The sequence below is a fragment of the Octodon degus genome, unplaced genomic scaffold, assembly GCF_000260255.1.
Source record: "Octodon degus isolate 3935 unplaced genomic scaffold, OctDeg1.0 scaffold00012, whole genome shotgun sequence".
In the NCBI taxonomy this organism is placed as follows: Eukaryota; Metazoa; Chordata; class Mammalia; order Rodentia; family Octodontidae; genus Octodon; species Octodon degus.
Genome location: NW_004524588.1, coordinates 2,497,384 through 2,515,172, shown reverse-complemented (window position 1 = coordinate 2,515,172; position 17,789 = coordinate 2,497,384). Strand labels below are relative to the sequence as shown.

Below are 17,789 nucleotides of genomic sequence, written 5' to 3'. Positions count from 1 at the left end.
AAAGTGTCAGAAATGTAGTACTTTTATGATACTAACTTCAAGGAGTGATGAATTTTTTTTGAGGCTTCTTTTATCTGTTCATAATTTTTGACAGTTTTAATAATAGAATAGAAAAAAACATGCTAAGTGGAAAGAATTCTTAAAAAAGTCAAGTGTTTATAAGCTGTATGGCTTCATTTGAATCTCTGTTTCTTTAGATATGAAAAAAGGCAAAACTCTAAGGAAAAAATAAAATAAGTTGTAAAAGGACATATGTGATGAAATGACATAGATTAAGGTATATTACCATTTTAAAACAAATGCCTAAACCTAAGATGATGATATTTTTAATTTTGATAGTCATTTAATAGAGTTCCACATCACATCTAAAGTTACCAGAATTTTTAGAAGGACAAGTAATAGGAGATTGGAGGAAAAGAGGTAAAAACGAACTTACTCCATATATTTGAAATTCTCTTTAAGTCATTGTGTTATAGTTTTGTGGAAGTATTGTAGTAATAATAACTAAGGTGGCTCTTGGATTTTGATGCCATAGGCAGTATGGTTTGTGGTCTTTAAATGTATTTGAAGGATAATTACCTACCTCACTCACCCTCTTTCTTTTCAAATCTAAACTTGAAGGTTATGAATACTGATGGCACTGAAAGACGAGTACTAGTAGAAGACAAAATCCCTCACATATTTGGGTTTACTTTGTTGGGCGACTATGTGTACTGGACTGACTGGCAGAGGCGCAGCATCGAAAGAGTACACAAACGAAGTGCAGAGAGGGAGATCATCATAGATCAGCTGCCTGACCTCATGGGGCTAAAGGCCACTAATGTTCATCGAGTCATTGGTAAGAAATTCTCAGATCTTGGCCAGGGAGTTAGCTCAGTGGCATATAGCACCTGCCTGTCAAGCACAAGGCCCTGAGTTTGATCCCTGGTACCAAAAAGAAAAAAAAAAAAAAATCTTGTATCTCTTAGAAATAAAAATGAAGCTGCCCCCCCCCCAAAAAATGGAAGAGAACCAATAGTTTGTAAAAGGGCAATATATTTATGTTTGAGACAATATAGAGATCATTGTTAACTCTTAGGTAGGCTTACTATTGCGCTAGAAGCTTGGCTGTGCATGCATAAGCACTTGCATACCTTTGTCAGAAGAATTCAGTCATGTTGAATAATGCACTTTATTTTAAAGCTGACTTGTCATTGCTATTTGTTTCTCAATAAAATTATGGAAAAAAATAATAAAAGCTGACTTGTGGATATGAAGGAAAGTGTTTTCCATATCGGTTTGTTGTTAATCCTCATTGTTTATTTCTGGAAATAGAATTGAAACACTAGATTAGGAACAATGTAACCATAGGTCTTTTATGAATCAGTGTGTACCAATTTAAGTTGATTATGTCAACATGTGAGTCCTTTACCCTTTTTATAAACTGATTTGTCTTATAGGTTCCAACCCTTGTGCTGAGGAAAATGGGGGATGTAGCCATCTTTGCCTCTATAGACCCCAGGGCCTTCGCTGTGCATGCCCCATTGGCTTTGAACTCATTAGTGACATGAAGACCTGCATTGTCCCAGAGGCTTTCCTTTTGTTTTCACGGAGAGCAGATATCAGACGAATTTCTTTGGAAACAAACAATAACAATGTGGCCATTCCACTGACTGGTGTCAAAGAAGCTTCTGCTTTGGATTTTGATGTAACAGACAATCGAATTTATTGGACCGATATATCACTTAAGGTTAGCAAAAGATTGGAGTATTTAAACTGAGGATTAATTAACAAAAAAAAAAAAAAAAAAAAAAAGATTTGGGCTGACCAGATAATTCAGCAGACTAAAGTGCCTGCTTAGGCAGAGTGCAGTGGCCAGGATTCAATCCTGGACATGGAGTGCAGGCCCTGCCCCCAGGGTGTGCTGAGCCAGAGATTGAGACCACCTGGGTGTGGTGGCACACATGTGTAATCCCAGCGCTTGAGAGGCTGAAAACAGGAGAATCACTGCAAATCCCATCTATGTAGTGAGACCCAGTAGACCCTGTACTAAATACAAAAAAAAAAAAGAAAAAAAGTAAAGATTTGGATTTCTTAATCTTCATGCTATCACCCACCCCTCTTATTGCTTGATAGGCAAAATTCAAGAAAAGTCCTTAAGTTTTTAAAGGAAATGAAAGGGAAGGCCCATTCAAAATTTTGTAAGATACCTTTTTATAAAAGATACTTCATTAAAGTATTTTAAATCTGCATGATACACTCTTTTCCAACTGTGTTATATTCGAAGATAACAAATGGCATTTTCTTTAACTTCCTGAGTAAACATTGTATATGTCACATTGAGTGACTTGATGTGGTATCTTAAACTTTTCAAGTTTTGACTGAGGTATGACATGCCAATTATGAGGTATAGTTTATTTTCTTCTTTCTAGAATAAATATTGAGAAGCATATTGGGATAGAAAGAAAACTGCATGGCTGACCAGAAAATCTGGGTCTTCTTCCAGATTATTGTGGGTTTGTTCAGATAAGTTATGTAAACTTTGGTCTAATTTGCAAAAAATGTGCGATGTTGGAGCCAGGCATTGTTGAATTGTGATGATGTTCAGTAAAATCTATTGAGTGAATAAATGAAACAAGTCTTGGCTTTTATTGGATGGTTTTCTAAGTTTTCTCATTTTAAAATAGAGATAGTGCCTGTCTTGCAGGGCTATTGTACTAAATGAGAAAAATCTCTGGACATAGATTATTTGGGGCAGTACTTAATAAGATGTTTTGATAGTAATAGCACCTGTTATTATTTGCTTGATTTTTTTAAGTTTTATGAAATTAAAGGCTATAGTTAAAGTAATACAACAAAGTTATATTCATTGTATGAAATATGATGTTGAGTTCTTCTCATTTTACAGTGATTTGATATTTTCTTCAGACGTCTTCAAGGTTGGCAACAAGTCAGGATTCTACAGCATTCTGATCATATCTTTTTCTTCCATTACTAGCAGATTTTTAAAAATTTCTACCTGCTGTCTTAGTGGAATACATTTTTGGTTCTAAAGAGTTTCAAAATTCTCTCTCCGAAGTGGCAGTAAAACAATTGCCTTTATTAGAGATCGACATAAAATTTTTCTGTGACATGAAACTAAATTTTATTAGAAAATAGTATGCCTCTTGACATTTCCTCATCTTTCTACCCTCAGCAAAAACCAGAACAAACCTTCTTTGTGCTCAGTATTTTGTACATAAATCATGTGACTTAGTTCTGAATTTTGTTCTTGCAGACTATCAGTAGAGCTTTTATGAATGGCAGTGCACTGGAACATGTGGTGGAATTTGGCTTAGATTACCCAGAAGGCATGGCAGTGGACTGGCTTGGGAAGAACTTATACTGGGCTGACACAGGAACAAATCGAATTGAAGTGTCAAAGTTGGATGGACAACACCGGCAAGTTTTGGTTTGGAAAGATCTAGATAGCCCCAGAGCTCTAGCCTTGGACCCTGCTGAAGGGTAAATACTTTCATGTATGCATTCTTTACAAGTACATTGTACATTATGAGGAACATGGCCTGGTTATAGATTATATTCTTGATGTGTTAAATGCTTCTTGTAAATAATCTTAACAAGTTATTTGAGATTTCATTGATTAATATTCATTATTAGTGGCTAGCCAAATAGCTCAGTGGACTAAAGCGCCTGCTTAAGCAGAGCGCAACAGCCAGGTTCGATCCCCACGTTTGATCCCTGGCCTGTTGTGCCAGCCCCGCCCCTGGGGCGTGTTGAGAAGGCAAATGAGACTGGGCATGGTGGCACCTGCCTGTAATCCCAATGCTTGGGATGCTGAAAATGGGAGAATCACGACGAGTCTGATCTACATAGTGAGACCCTGTAGACCCTGTACTAAAAAAACAAAACAAAACATTATTGGCTACATTTTACACCCCCACCCCTATTTTTTGAGAAAAGGTCTTACTATATACAGTATGTCAGACTGGACTTGAACTTGGCAGTCCTCCTGCCTCCCTAGTTCTGGAATTATTGGTGTATGCAGCTGAGCCTGGCTAAATTTTGTTTTTATAATTATTAACACTAGGTTAAGACTGAAATGGATTCATAATCAAATAATACTGATTAGCATTTATATACTAAGTGAGCAGCTGTTTTTGTTTGTTTTGGCAGTACTTGGAACTAAGCTCAGGGCCTCACCCACATTAAGCAAACACATAAGCACTTTGAAAAGGTACCTTCACCCTGTATTTACTTGCATCCTCCCTAGTTGCACTGGGTTCCAGATCTGTTGTGAAAAACCTGCTGAAACAGTATTGTATGCTAAAAAATACTAGTTCCCCTAATCCGCAGTTTCAGTTACATATGGTCTAAAAATATTAAATGAACATTTCCAGAAATAATGCATAAATTTTAAATAACCTTTATTATAGTATGTTAAATTTTTTCTGTTTTTAGTTGTTAATCTGTTACTGGGTCAAGGCTATATCTGTCAACATTATCATAAATATGTATAGGGGAAAAAAACTAGGATGTAGTACTTTCATCTTTTCAGGCATCTACTGAGGGTCTTGGAGTATATCTCCCATGGATAAGAGGAGGCTACTATACATTTTATAAAGCTCTCATTTTTTAAAAATTTATTTTCTATTTTATCTTTTCCAATCAGATTTTATTGGTATATTTTAGATATACTTAATGATCACATTCATCATAGAGAATTTATACCTGTGCATGGTGTAACTTAATTTTTTTCTGATTTCCCTAGCCTCCTTTGAACCCTTCTTCTCCCTACTTACAAAAGCCCTGGTTCCATTTTTTCCTTCTTTCCTCACTTTTACTTTTTCCTTCCTTCCCTTCCCCTCCCCTCTCCTTTGTTCCTTTCTGCATTTCAACTTTTCCTTTTCTCCGGCTGGGGAGACAGCTCAGTGGAATGAATGCTTGCGTGATGAGTGCAAGGGCCTGAGTTTGATCCCTGGTACCACCAAAAAATAAAAAATTAAATTAAAAAGTAAAACTTTTCCTTTTCACAATACCTAATGTACATTTTGATCTTTATTTACACTTTTGGTTTTCTTTTTTTTTTGTTTCTTCTTTTTTTTTTTTTTTTTTTTTTTTTTTTTTTTTTTTTTTTTTTTTTTTTTTTTTTTTTTTTTTTTTTTTTTTTTAAATTTATTTGTGTGTGTGTGTGTGTGTGTGTGTGTGTGGCCAGCTCAGCCCACCAGGGGGCGGAGCTGGCTGGCATGTGGTGCTGGGGGATTGAATTGAGGTCCCTGTGTTTTGCTTAGCTTGTTCTAAGTAGGTGCTTTAGACCACTGAGCCATCTCACCAGCCCCAACTTTTGGTTTTCATACCAACAAAACAATGCAGTATTTATGTGTGTGCTTGACTTATTTCACTTAAAGTGTGGTTTCAAGGTGCATCCATTTTCCTAGGAAAAGCTCTCATTTTAGTTTTAATTAATTCATCGATGTATTCATTTATTTGGGGGTGCTGAGGATTGGGGCCTCTGCTCTTCATACACAAAAGTTCCATTTTAGAATATCCATCAATTCAAAATGGATAGTTTCATCATTATAAACTTGGAGAGTCTTTAGATTATTAGATAGACAAAACTTTGTAGCAGGATACATTTTTTAGGGCAAGGTGATCTCAAAAGAATCAACATGTTTTCTATGAGGTTGCTGAGACATCTGAAATTTGAAGAAAAAAATCTACTTTTAAAGAAGTTAACTGTGAATAAATTTGCCATATCTGTAATTTAAAAGTTTTCCCTAAAATCTGTGAATGAATTCCATGATTCCCTGGTTGTCCATCTAGTTAAAAAGGCCATTACAAAGACAGCTTTGGGGTGCTGATACATTGTTGTGGGATTATGGTAATCTTTGCTCTGAGCATTAGTTGTCAGATAAATTTAGTAGTTGGACTAAGGACTCTAGTACACATTACTACTGGCAAGTATAAAGTTTCTCTCACAGTTGTTTCTCTTTGGCTCTTATGGTGTACATGTGCTTGTCAACTGGCATGTGCAAATGCAAATAAAGCCTAGAAGAACTTTAATTTTCAAAAGACCATGTTCATATGTTGTTACCCAGTCACCCATCAGCTGACGGGCTGTTGTGTAAATGTCTGTTCTCAGTTATTTTGTTGGAGCTGGCATGTGGAGTGTTTTCTAAGTATCAGTATTCAGTTTGAAAGTTAGTATCTTACTAGTTTAGTTGGAAAGACATTTGGCTAAGAATTAGATTCTAGTTCTAACTCTGCCATGTAAATGGTTTAGAAACACGTGACAGATAAATTTCTTTCTTTGGTCTTTCCATCTTTCAAAAATGGTTAGATAGCTCTAGAGAGTAAAGGGAATGATTTAGAAAAATAAAAACAGAAGAATTTCTTAAGTCTCACAGGGGTCATAGTAGTAGCGATCATTACCCTGCTGGCACCTCAAGGGTGATTCATTGTTCTGATTCTTTTAGTGCATTCTCCTGGACCCTATGTTCAGATACCTTTTTGGCTTTGTTCTCCACTTTACTCTTGTAAAAGCTCAGTTTATTTTTACATTTAATATGTTCCTGTAGTTTTTACAAGTTGAAAAATAAGTTCAGCATTTTAGAAATTTAAGTTACTTGCATTTTAGTCAGAAGAGTCTTAAGAGATTCCCCCCTCTCACCCCCCAGGCAGGTGCTTATACCACTGAGCTATTTCTCCAGCCCTCTGAGAGATCCTTAGCCCAGAGCTTTAATCCTTTGCTGTTTATGTGAATATTAGTTTAATGAATGGCAGTTCTGCAATAAGCCATTGGTTTATTTCAGGTTCCTGGGTTTGTATGGAGCAAGTTCATTGGAAAAATCAAAGAAAGCTGACTCCTATATGAAATGTGAAAAAATATAGGTAGTTGAATGTGTCAAAGTAATTGAAAAAACTGTGACCATGATGTTTTTGCCATGTGCTTGATTTACTGTGTATTTTCTTTGCATTTATTTAGTTACTGTGAATGAATATAACCCTTTCCCCCCAGAAAACCAAAGGAAAATGTTAAATATCCATTGTTTTGAATTCAGATTTATGTATTGGACTGAATGGGGTGGCAAACCCAAGATAGACAGAGCAGCTATGGATGGAAGTGAACGAACTACATTGGTTCCAAATGTGGGGCGGGCAAATGGCCTGACTATTGATTATGCTAAAAGAAGGCTTTATTGGACAGACCTGGACACCAACTTAATAGAATCCTCCAATATGCTTGGTAAGTTTTACTCATTTTTATTCAGATAATATATTCTTTATATGGAAATCAGTGACTGCTGTTTATCATTAGTTACATACTATTAATGTAACCATATGAATATCTAGTTTCTTTCCATTATGGAGTTACATCATTTATGTTACTAGTAGCTGTTCAGTTACTTGGACTATGCCATTTAAGTGTGCACAAATTTCATTCTGGGGGGGTTTATAATGACATAATTCCCTTGACATTCCTAAAGTAATTGTGTTTTTATACCAAAAAAAGTTGTGGAAGGAAGAAGTTTTGATGTGTAGGCCCTTATATAGAGAAAATAAAATCACAATCAAAAGAGACCATTCTTAAGGGTTTAAACAAACTCAGTGATTTATAGAAGGAATATGAGTTTGAGGCATGGGGTCAGACTGCAGATGGCTCGATTTCAGAGCAGTGGTCTGGTTTTAGAATTGCTTTTAAATGAATTATTCTGTTTTAAATTGTTTACCAATATATTTTATATACTACAGATATTTTGGCCATTAAGACACTTGTATTTCACATATTTCATCTCTGTGCTTCTGCCTTGTCTACTACTTTTCTGGAAATAGGACTCAACCGTGAAGTTATAGCAGATGACTTGCCTCATCCTTTTGGCTTAACTCAATACCAAGATTACATCTACTGGACTGACTGGAGCCGACGCAGTATTGAACGAGCCAACAAAACCAGTGGCCAGAACCGCACTATCATTCAGGGCCATTTGGATTATGTGATGGACATCCTCGTCTTCCACTCCTCGCGGCAGGCAGGGTGGAACGAGTGTGCTTCTAGCAATGGACACTGCTCCCACCTCTGCCTGGCAGTGCCAGTTGGAGGTTTTGTTTGTGGGTGCCCTGCTCACTACTCCCTGAATGCTGACAACAGGACTTGTAGTGGTAAGCTGCATTTCCCCAGCAGCAGGCCAGAATTGGAAGAGAAAACATGTTTTGATAGTACTTTAATTTATATTTTTTCTAGAGTAAAATTAGAAATTCAGAATTGACCATTTGTATAGCTAAAAGAAGAGGGCCACGTGGTGGGGGACATTCCAGGCTTTGTCACTTACTTATAGCAGCAACATGATACAGAAAAGTTAAGACTTTTTACCCGTGGGGATTAAATGTGGAGGTGAGGAATCATTCATGTGTTACACATAGTTCATATTTATTCATTAGGAAAAGAAGAGCAGTACAAAACATACAACAAAAAGAACCTGTAAATGTAACCTCCTGTCATTTAAAATGCATAGAGACAAGCAGAAAAAATTTAATTGTATATAAGGCAAAGAGAAAATGCACCTGAAAAAGTTTACTCTGTAATAAATACTAGTCATAGATAGTGAACTGCATAATGTGTGTCTGAACATAGTAGGTGGTGCTACTTAAGTCCTACTGATGTGACCAGATACTCTCATCCAGGCATGGAACAAGGTTTGTTTTTGTCTACAGTATCCTTTTATTTTAAATGTTGATAAGTAATTCACATTAAACTCACACATACATTGCGAACAAACAGTATGTAAAAGAACATTTTTAGCTCGGGGAAGCCTGGCATGTGATTAAGTATGTATGAAAATCTTTGCTTTGATGGTTAGACAAGAACAAATTGGTAGGTGTAATGAAGAAACAATAAGAGAGAAGACACAGAGTATGGGCCAGTGTGGAGGATGTAGCAGGTTTGTAGGAGGACATTGCAGCAGTCACCAACGTTTTGTTCTGTGCCTCAGGAAAGAATGTGTCAGAAATGGGACAGGAAAGGGTTTAGTCTATTCTAAGACTGGCTTCAGTTGTGAAAGAGAGCATTCATACTGTGTAATGATTAAGTGACATTTTAGAGGATGCAACACATTAATTTTTTGCTTTATGCAAGCAACATAAAATTTTTAGTTTCTTTTTGCTATATATTTGAAGTATGTAGTAATTATAGAATCATCTTGTTGTATTAATATATGTACATAGTGCTTCCTGATCATTTTTTACCCTCCCCCGTCCTGCCCTCCCCCTCCCCCTTTCCCTACATCCTCTTCCCATCGCCATAGTTTCCTTCCCTGTTTCCTAACATCTCTTTTATTTTGGTTTTTAAAATTATATATACTTTGAGCTTCTCATCTAGGAGAAATCCTGTGCTGTTTAGCCTTCTCCAAGTTTATTTCAGTTAGAATTATAGTCTCAAGATACACCTGTTTTTTATGGCTAACTCCTTCATGTATATATGCCACATTTTCTTCATTTGTTGATGAGCATACAAGCCACTTCCATAATTTAATTACTATCAGTTATGTAGACATACTACTTTACGTAATAGGATGACTTTATTTTGGAAGATAAGCATGAGGAATATTGCTGAGCTAAATGTAATTTCTACTTCAAGGTTTTTGAGAAATCTTTATATGGATTTCTGTAGTGATTGTACTAGTATATATTCCCACCAGCAATATAGAAGGGTTCCTTTTCCCCCACAAACTTGCCAGCATGTTATTTTGAATTCTTGGTGATAGCCTTCTTATTGGAGTGAGCTAGAAGGTAAAATTGGTAAAGCTCTTCAAGACAAAGGCATAGAAAAGGGCTTACTGTGCAGAAGCCCAGCTGCGTAAATACCAATACCCTAAGAATCAACAAACAAGGTTAAATCAGGGTTGAAAACTTGTGAGCAGTGGAAAAAACAACCAACAGAATTAAGAGACAGTGTACAGAATAGGATTTTTTTTTCCAGCTACTCTGCAGAGAACTAATACCTAGAATACATAGGTATATAGAAAATTAAAAAGAAAAGTAGACCACAAAAATGAAGGACCCAGTCATTTATGGAATTGAAATGAATAGATACTTCTGAAGAGAAGTACAGATGACTAATGAGTATGTTAAAAACTGTCAACTTTGGCCTTTGAAATGAAATGCAAATCAAATTTTTGATTTAATTTCTCTGATTTAAAAACAATAATAATAGTAACTATAGGGTTGTTATAAAGATTAAGGCGTTTGAGCTGATTGTTGGAAAGAAGAGATAAAGGGGAGGGAAAGACTAGTGAGGCTATATAAGTAAGCTTGGGCTGTGGTTGTGGTAGCAGTGATAGATGCTAATGGACTTGATGCTTGGAGCTAGAATGAATAGAACTTAGTATTGGGCTCCATGTGGAGAAAAAGAAGCAAAGATGACTTACAGATTAGTTGTCATAGTAGATAGGCTATCAGAGGAAAGAGTTGAGATAGGAAGTGCACATCTGGGAATTGCCTTGATGTATTTAAAATGAGTAAGATTACCTAAGGAGAAAGTAGTGGAAGGCCCATCAGACTTTTTCTGTGAAGGATCAGACTGTTTTAAGCTCTGTAGATGTGTAGGTTCTGAAACCTACTCAGTTTTGTCTGCTATTCTGTTGTAGCATGAAATCACCATAGACAATGGTTTTTAAATGGGGGCCACTGAATTCCAGTAACATTGTGTTACAGAAATCAGCAGCTGGCCAGACAGGAAAATTTAGGAACTAAAACTTCAGAGTGATCAGGCTGTATGTCTATATCTATATCTATATCTATATCTATATCTATATCTATATCTATATCTATATCTATATATCTTAGGGGTAGAGTGTTTGTCTTTAAATGCAAAGGTCCAGGATTCAGTTCTTAGCACTGGAGAAAACAAACACTGGATATCTTGCCTCTAAGCCTCATTGTATGTATAATATGAGTGGTGCTTATTCTGTTGGAAACTTAGAATTTAAAGTTCTGTCTCTTTCTACTGAGAAGTAGTACTGCCGAAAACTATTCTTTAGGAAATGGTGAGAGGCTTTAATACTGAAATTGTCGAAAGTTATTAAATCAATATGTGATGGATAATAGAGATTTCTAATAGACTATTGGGGTATTGCTTGTTATTATTCCAAGCTGAGTGTGAGCTCTGGAAAGTACAAATTTCAGTGTCATAAATGCCAGTATCTTTTGAGATTTAAGCTACTGAATTTAGATGATGACTGAGTATCCAGAGTATCCCTTTATCTGATTTAACATTCCATGAATTCAGTTACTTACTGTACCTACAGTTAGTTACTATCTTGAAATAATAGAAATTTCCAGAAATAATTTGTAAGTTTTAAATTGCATGTAGTTCTGCGTAGCATGATGAAATCTGCCCCTTATATGAGTTATCCATTTGTACAGCATAATCATCCTGTTTATGCCACCTACCTGTGAGTTGCTTAATACCTGCCTCTGATATCAGATCAGCTATCATGGTGTCTCAGTGCTTCTAGTCAGGTAGTGTTTATTTTACTTAGTTATAGCCTCAAAGCACAAGAGTAGTGATGCTGGCCATTTTATTATAGTATTATTATTATTCTATTTTATTTTTTGTGATTGTTATCAATACTGGGCCAGATTTGTAAGTCAGATTTATTATGGGTATATAGGAAAAAACGTAGTATTTATAGTGGAATAAGTACCACCCAGCATTTTAGATATCTGCTGGGAATCTTAGAGTGTATATACCTCATGGAATATAACTGTATTGACTATTGACTTTGCAGTGGCTGGTAGCACTCTCAAGTGCAATTCTGTGCTAGATGTTTTCCAGTATTAAAGGTGATGATGTGAGGTCTAGTTCCTGGGAGAAGGAGTGCTGTCTCTGATACCTTTTCTCATTTCATGAGTTGAGAACATTAATTTAGTATCAGAGTTTGTTTGTTTTTTTAGTGAAAATACAAGATTTGTTTTTAAGGTGAGAAACACTGGTGTAAATCATTTGTAACTTTTTGGATATTTTAATCTCTTTTATCTCCCTGTATCCATCAGATATATGCAAAGCAAAAAATGCTGGGTGTGGTGGCCCATGCCTTTGACCCCAACTCTAGAGGTTGAGGAAGAAGAATCACCAGTTCAAGCAAACCTTCACAATTTAGCAAGATCTTATGTCAAAAAAGAAGTGCTGGGTGTCAGGGATGCAGCTTAATGGCAAAGCCTTGTTTTTAGAGTTTTTTTAGTAAATAACTAAAATTCTTTCAGCAATTCAATGAGAGGGATAAGATGGTTATTTCATTTTATAGTTGGATAAACTTTGATCTAGATAGAAAGAATGACTAGGTCAAATCACTAGATAGTGAGAAAACAACTTGAAAATAGATCTGAGGTTTTTTCTTTGACTCATGTAAACCCAGAATTCCTATTCCCCACCATACGTAAGAATAGTTTAAGGAGGAATAGGTTCCATTATCTCAGCGAAGAGGAGAGTTTTGTGTATCTTTATCAAGTGCTTCATTGAAGCCAAGTCTCCTGTGGTATCTTGGTGCAAGATGGAGAAAAATATGGCTCTGACACTGGGTATATCATAACTGATTTGATAACCAGAGTACTGACTTACGTCACTCTGAAGAATGTGTCTGGGAGTGTGCCAGAAGATTCTGTCCTTAGTTTTACTGTGTCTAGAAGGTACATGCAAGAGACAGATTAAATCTTTCAATGGGATTTAGAGTAACTATATTTTAGACATACTCTTTTCTTTCTTGAAGCTCCTACCACTTTCCTGCTCTTCAGTCAAAAGAGTGCCATCAACCGCATGGTGATTGATGAACAACAGAGTCCTGACATCATTCTTCCTATCCATAGCCTTCGGAATGTTCGGGCCATTGATTATGACCCGCTGGACAAACAACTCTATTGGATTGACTCACGGCAAAACATGATCCGAAAGGCACAAGAAGATGGCAGCCAGGTAATTCCAGGCCTAGTTCAAGACCCATTTCTTCTAACTCCTTATTGGATTAATCAGCCATCCAGCCATCTTATATGGTTAGGCTCCACTTGTGTATGTGTGACTGAAATTGTTTTAACTGATGATCTTTTCTCTGAGTGAACAATTAATCAATGATGGCATTGGGTGGAAATTGTAGTAGGATAACTTACTGGTAATGACTTTGTCACTTTCACCCGCCTCCATCTATATTCATTTAGGTACTTTTGCTTCCTACAGTTTCATTTGTATGGAGTGTTAGAAGTAGTGAAGTTAAGGGCCGGGGAGGTGGCTCAGTGGAATAAGCGCTTCCCTGGCAAGCGCAAGGGCCTGAGTTCAGTCCCTGGTTCTGCCAAAAAAAAAAAAAAAAACCCAAAAACCAAAAAACCACAGTAGTGAGTTTAAATAGGCCTCAGTTCTGCTAGCGCTTGCACGTTGCTTTTTATGAACTTTTGAATGGAAGGGAATTCAGACCACAGTGAGATGCAGGGTACATTGCCCTTACCTGTTAAATGTAGGGAGTTAATTAATAACAGCTACATTACCAGTTGCCTATAATGTCAAAGTTTAAAGGTAGGAAATATATAATACAGTTTCAATTTAAATAAAAATGGGGAAGGGGGTAGTACTAGGGCCTTTGCATTGAGCTACCCTCCCAGCCTTTTGTTATTATTGTTGGTTTGGTTTTGGTTTTAGTTTCTTAAGCTGCAGTGATTATGTAAGACAGGCTAGACCTGAGCTATTGTGTAGTCTAGGCTGGCCTTGAACTCACAGCAGTCTTCCTGCCTTGGCCTCCAAGTGCTGGGATTATAGGTGTCACCACCTGGTGCCAGCCTTTTTTATATTTTATTTTGAGATTGGGCCTTGTTAAGTTGGCTGGGCCAGGCTTGAACTTGCCATCTTTCTTCAGCCTTCCAAGGATTGTTGGTGTGTGCTGTCACACTTGGCTATATCCTCAGTAGAATTAAAAGCATCTAAGAATTATTGATTTAGTAATTTTTTTTGTAAGTATTATTTGGGGTGGGAACTCATAAGATAATGAGTCTTATGTATGTCTATGTACCAGTCCATTCTTGCTTTTTTCCTGTGGCCAAGGAGCATTAGACTAGGATTATAATGAATGTTTGTCATCTTTCTCATAGCAGTGATGTTGTTAGATTTTTTTTTTTCTTTTTCTTTTTTTTTTTTTTGCAGAACCGGGGATTGAACTCAGGCCCTTGCGCTTGCCAGGGGAGCGCTTATTCCACTGAGCCATCTCCCCGGCCCGATGTTGTTAGATTTTGAATGTGTTAAATTTAGGGAATTTAGATTACTAATTTTTTTTTTTTTTTGTCTTACAATAAAGAGCAAGATGACAGTAAGTTTAGGACTGCTGAGGGATCATATGGCGGTGGTCATAGTTATAGTTTACAGATGCATCTTATAATGCATAAGTCTGCATTAATGGCTGATAGTAGAGGAATTATAGCTGTTACACAATCAAGGATATGGCCCATAAATGACCCCACTGAGAAATATGCTACCTAGAGTTCTAGTAAGTGAAATATGATTTATTCAGGTGGAACAGATGGACATATTCTCTCTTGCTTGGCTTTGTAAAAAGAAAATGCTTAAAAATTTTTTGTGTCAGTGGATTTGAAGTTGAGAGATAGAGATGGTTGATGTAGTTTATAGCCCTGAGTAGTTGTGTTTCTAAAGTAAGGTTCCTTAGATGCTGCTCTGTTGACATTTTAAGGCTGGATAATCTTTTTATCAGGGGCTTGCCTTATGCATTACAGCATATTCAGCATCCCTTGCTTCAGCCCATTAGATACCATCAGTACTTTCAGTCTGGTAATCAAAAATGACTCCACACCAGGCATGGTGATACATACCTATAATCCCAGCATTCTGTGAGGCTGAGGCAGGAGATTAAAAATTTGAGGCCAGCCTGGGAAATGTAGCAAGACTCTGTGTCAGGTAAACTGCACCTTGCGATATAGTGCAGTGCAAAGGCCCTTGGTTCATTCTCCAGTACTGGGGAGAAAAATGTCTCCATACATTGCTGAATATTTGGGGGTACAAAATCACTTTTGGCTGAGAAGTACTGATACAGAGGTATTTCTAGGGTTAGGTGTAGCCATAATTGTCTACAGTTCACAGGACATAACTGCCACCTTTTCACTCTCATCTCTAATGAAGGCATTACTAGGGTCTTGGAACAACTGATCTGTTCTCTGCTCCCTCTTCTGCCCCAGGTCATAATAACCCCAGCAAACATTTGAGATGCATAGTGACAAAGAAGCACATAGTGACAAAGAAGTACAGACAAATATATTATTAGTATTGTGATCTTCCTAACCTCAGACTGTTTAGATTACAGCCTGAACAATTTTGTGAGACCATGACTATCTCTCAAAATACTGTTCTAAAAGGGCTAGAAATGTAGCTCAGTTCAAAGGCTCTGGGTGCAATCCCAGTACTGCCTGTGCACCTCCCATCTCCTAAAAAAGGATGGAAGGTATCAGTAAGAAATGCTTATAAAGACTTAAGATCCTTCTGAGGTATGTGAGCACATAGGTATACACTTTTGGGTGATTGTCACAAGGCCATCTAGTGTGGAGTCTTAACTTTTTTGTATGCTTTTATTTTTCCCTTAGGGCTTTACTGTGGTGGTGAGCTCAGTTCCAAACCAGAACCTAGAAATACAACCCTATGACCTCAGCATTGATATTTATAGCCGCTATATCTACTGGACTTGTGAGGCTACCAATGTCATTAACGTGACAAGATTAGATGGGAGATCAATTGGAGTGGTGCTAAAAGGCGATCAAGACCGACCCCGAGCCATTGTGGTTAATCCAGAGAAGGGGTATGTTGTGACTCACATGGCATTGAGATACCGTTGCATCTGAGACCCGCCTCCACCTTCCTCTTCACTCCAGGCCATCATTCACTTACCTTTACATGCTTATTCTCCAGTGAACAACTCAATATTCTGCGTTCACGTGCTGCACCTGCATTTTCTTATAGCTTTCTTCTGCTTTCTCTTGATTTCATGCCTAGAATTTCCTTCCTTAGTTTGGTTCCAAACCTCAGCATTCCTCCAGGAGCATTTTATCTGCCACGTCCTCCATTAAGTTTTCCTTGGCCACCAGCTCTACCCAGGTGTGATTCTTTCTTCTCCTGGAGGAGTCTTACCTCTCCTGTGTTCTTGGTGCGGTGTGTCTGTGCCTCTAGGTCACATTTAATCCTTTCCAGACTGCCTTATACTTAACTATTTTTCACTTGTGTATTTCTTATCAGACCTCAAGAGCCTTTATAACAAGAACTAAGGTATATAAGTGAAAAAAACTTTACCACAAAGCTTTGCATTTAATAAATATTCAGTAATCAGTTGCATCTGAATAAATGATAAAAAGAATTCAGCAGGGAGAGTGGTTTAGTTGTAGGAAAGGGATGAAACCTATCAGTTAAGTATGTGGAATGACTGGCATATGGCTTAATTTTGAGTATTAAATAGGTTCATCAGAAAAGAGAAGTTAAAATTTCTGTGTCCAAGTTTTTGGCCATTGATTTGCAGTTTATTGTGTTACTCTGAAAGCACATATGTTTTTGTCTTAACACGTATTAATCTGTGAAAGCTCCTCCAAGAATTGTGTATCCTTTGTTACTGTTATTGAAAGCAATAGAAGTACCCCATGACTTTTTTTTTTTTTTTAAAGACTTTTAAGGGGGTAGAAGGAATGGGAAACAGTTGATTATCAGTGAGTACTAAGTTACAGTTAGATAGAAATAAGTTCTAATTTGCTGTTGTCACTAGGATGATTTTAGATACTAGTTGGTCTTGTATATCTCAAAAGCTAGAAGAAAAGATTTGGGATGTTTTCTCTGTAAAGAGGATAAGTGCTTGATGCGATACAGGTAGATACATCATGTGTACATACTAAAACATGTGACCCATTGCTATGAATAACTTTGGTCTTTTAAAAATAAATTATAAAATATATTTAAAGCCTCTAAAATGATATTTTAAAATATTGTTTTACATCCATTTATTACTGGGTTTTTAATTGTGCTGGGGATGACTCAGGGTCTTGTACCTCCTAGGCACATGTGCTACCTCTAAGGTCTACCCTTACCATTTATCTTAATTAATAGAAATATTCTGATGTTATTTATTACTTTGGTAAATGTTTTTTCTTATCTCTTTAGGTATATGTACTTTACCAATCTTCAGGAAAGATCTCCCAAAATAGAACGGGCTGCTTTAGATGGAACAGAACGAGAGGTCCTCTTTTTCAGTGGCTTAAGTAAACCAGTTGCTTTAGCTCTTGATAGCAGGTTGGGCAAACTATTTTGGGCTGATTCAGATCTCCGACGAATTGAAAGCAGTGATCTCTCAGGTACTGGGGAAATGTGTTTCGTATTTTATTTTGAATTTTTAAGATGATTCATCAATAACATTTATATTTTTCTTACATTGTATTATTTTTGTACACATTTGCTTACAGTTTTATTCACTAAAAACAGTGACCATCAAGTTAGTTGGGGAATGCTTTTGCTTCAGCATGAATGTAGTTCTGTCTGTTACCTAAATATACACAGATTTTTGTAATCTGTAAACAATATATTTCTAATATATCTCTTTTCCTTTCCTAGTTATTTTGCTCTACTTTATTTTCTCATTATCTCTGGTCTGAATTCTAGCCTCTGATTGATCTCTTCTTTGCCCATTTTTCTTTCTGAAAGTTTGATACATAAATTTTTACAGGCATAATTTTAAATACAAAAATATAATATTCTGAAGCAAGGTTTCTTTCTTTTTTCTTTCTTTTTTTTTTTTTTT

General features: G+C 36.6%; 1 protein-coding gene across 2 annotated transcripts in view; it reads left to right on the top strand.

Moving 5' to 3' along the window:
- Positions 1 to 17,789, top strand: part of Lrp6 (LDL receptor related protein 6) — a 198,205-nt gene that overhangs the window by 152,385 nt on the left and 28,031 nt on the right. For both annotated transcript variants that reach the window (XM_004626067.2, XM_023709486.1), the window contains exons 8-15: positions 622 to 838; positions 1,440 to 1,729; positions 3,257 to 3,483; positions 7,038 to 7,222; positions 7,810 to 8,136; positions 12,741 to 12,943; positions 15,601 to 15,812; positions 17,156 to 17,346. In XM_004626067.2, coding sequence (XP_004626124.1) covers positions 622 to 838; positions 1,440 to 1,729; positions 3,257 to 3,483; positions 7,038 to 7,222; positions 7,810 to 8,136; positions 12,741 to 12,943; positions 15,601 to 15,812; positions 17,156 to 17,346 — 1,852 coding nt within the window. The remainder of the gene's footprint in view (positions 1 to 621; positions 839 to 1,439; positions 1,730 to 3,256; positions 3,484 to 7,037; positions 7,223 to 7,809; positions 8,137 to 12,740; positions 12,944 to 15,600; positions 15,813 to 17,155; positions 17,347 to 17,789) is intronic.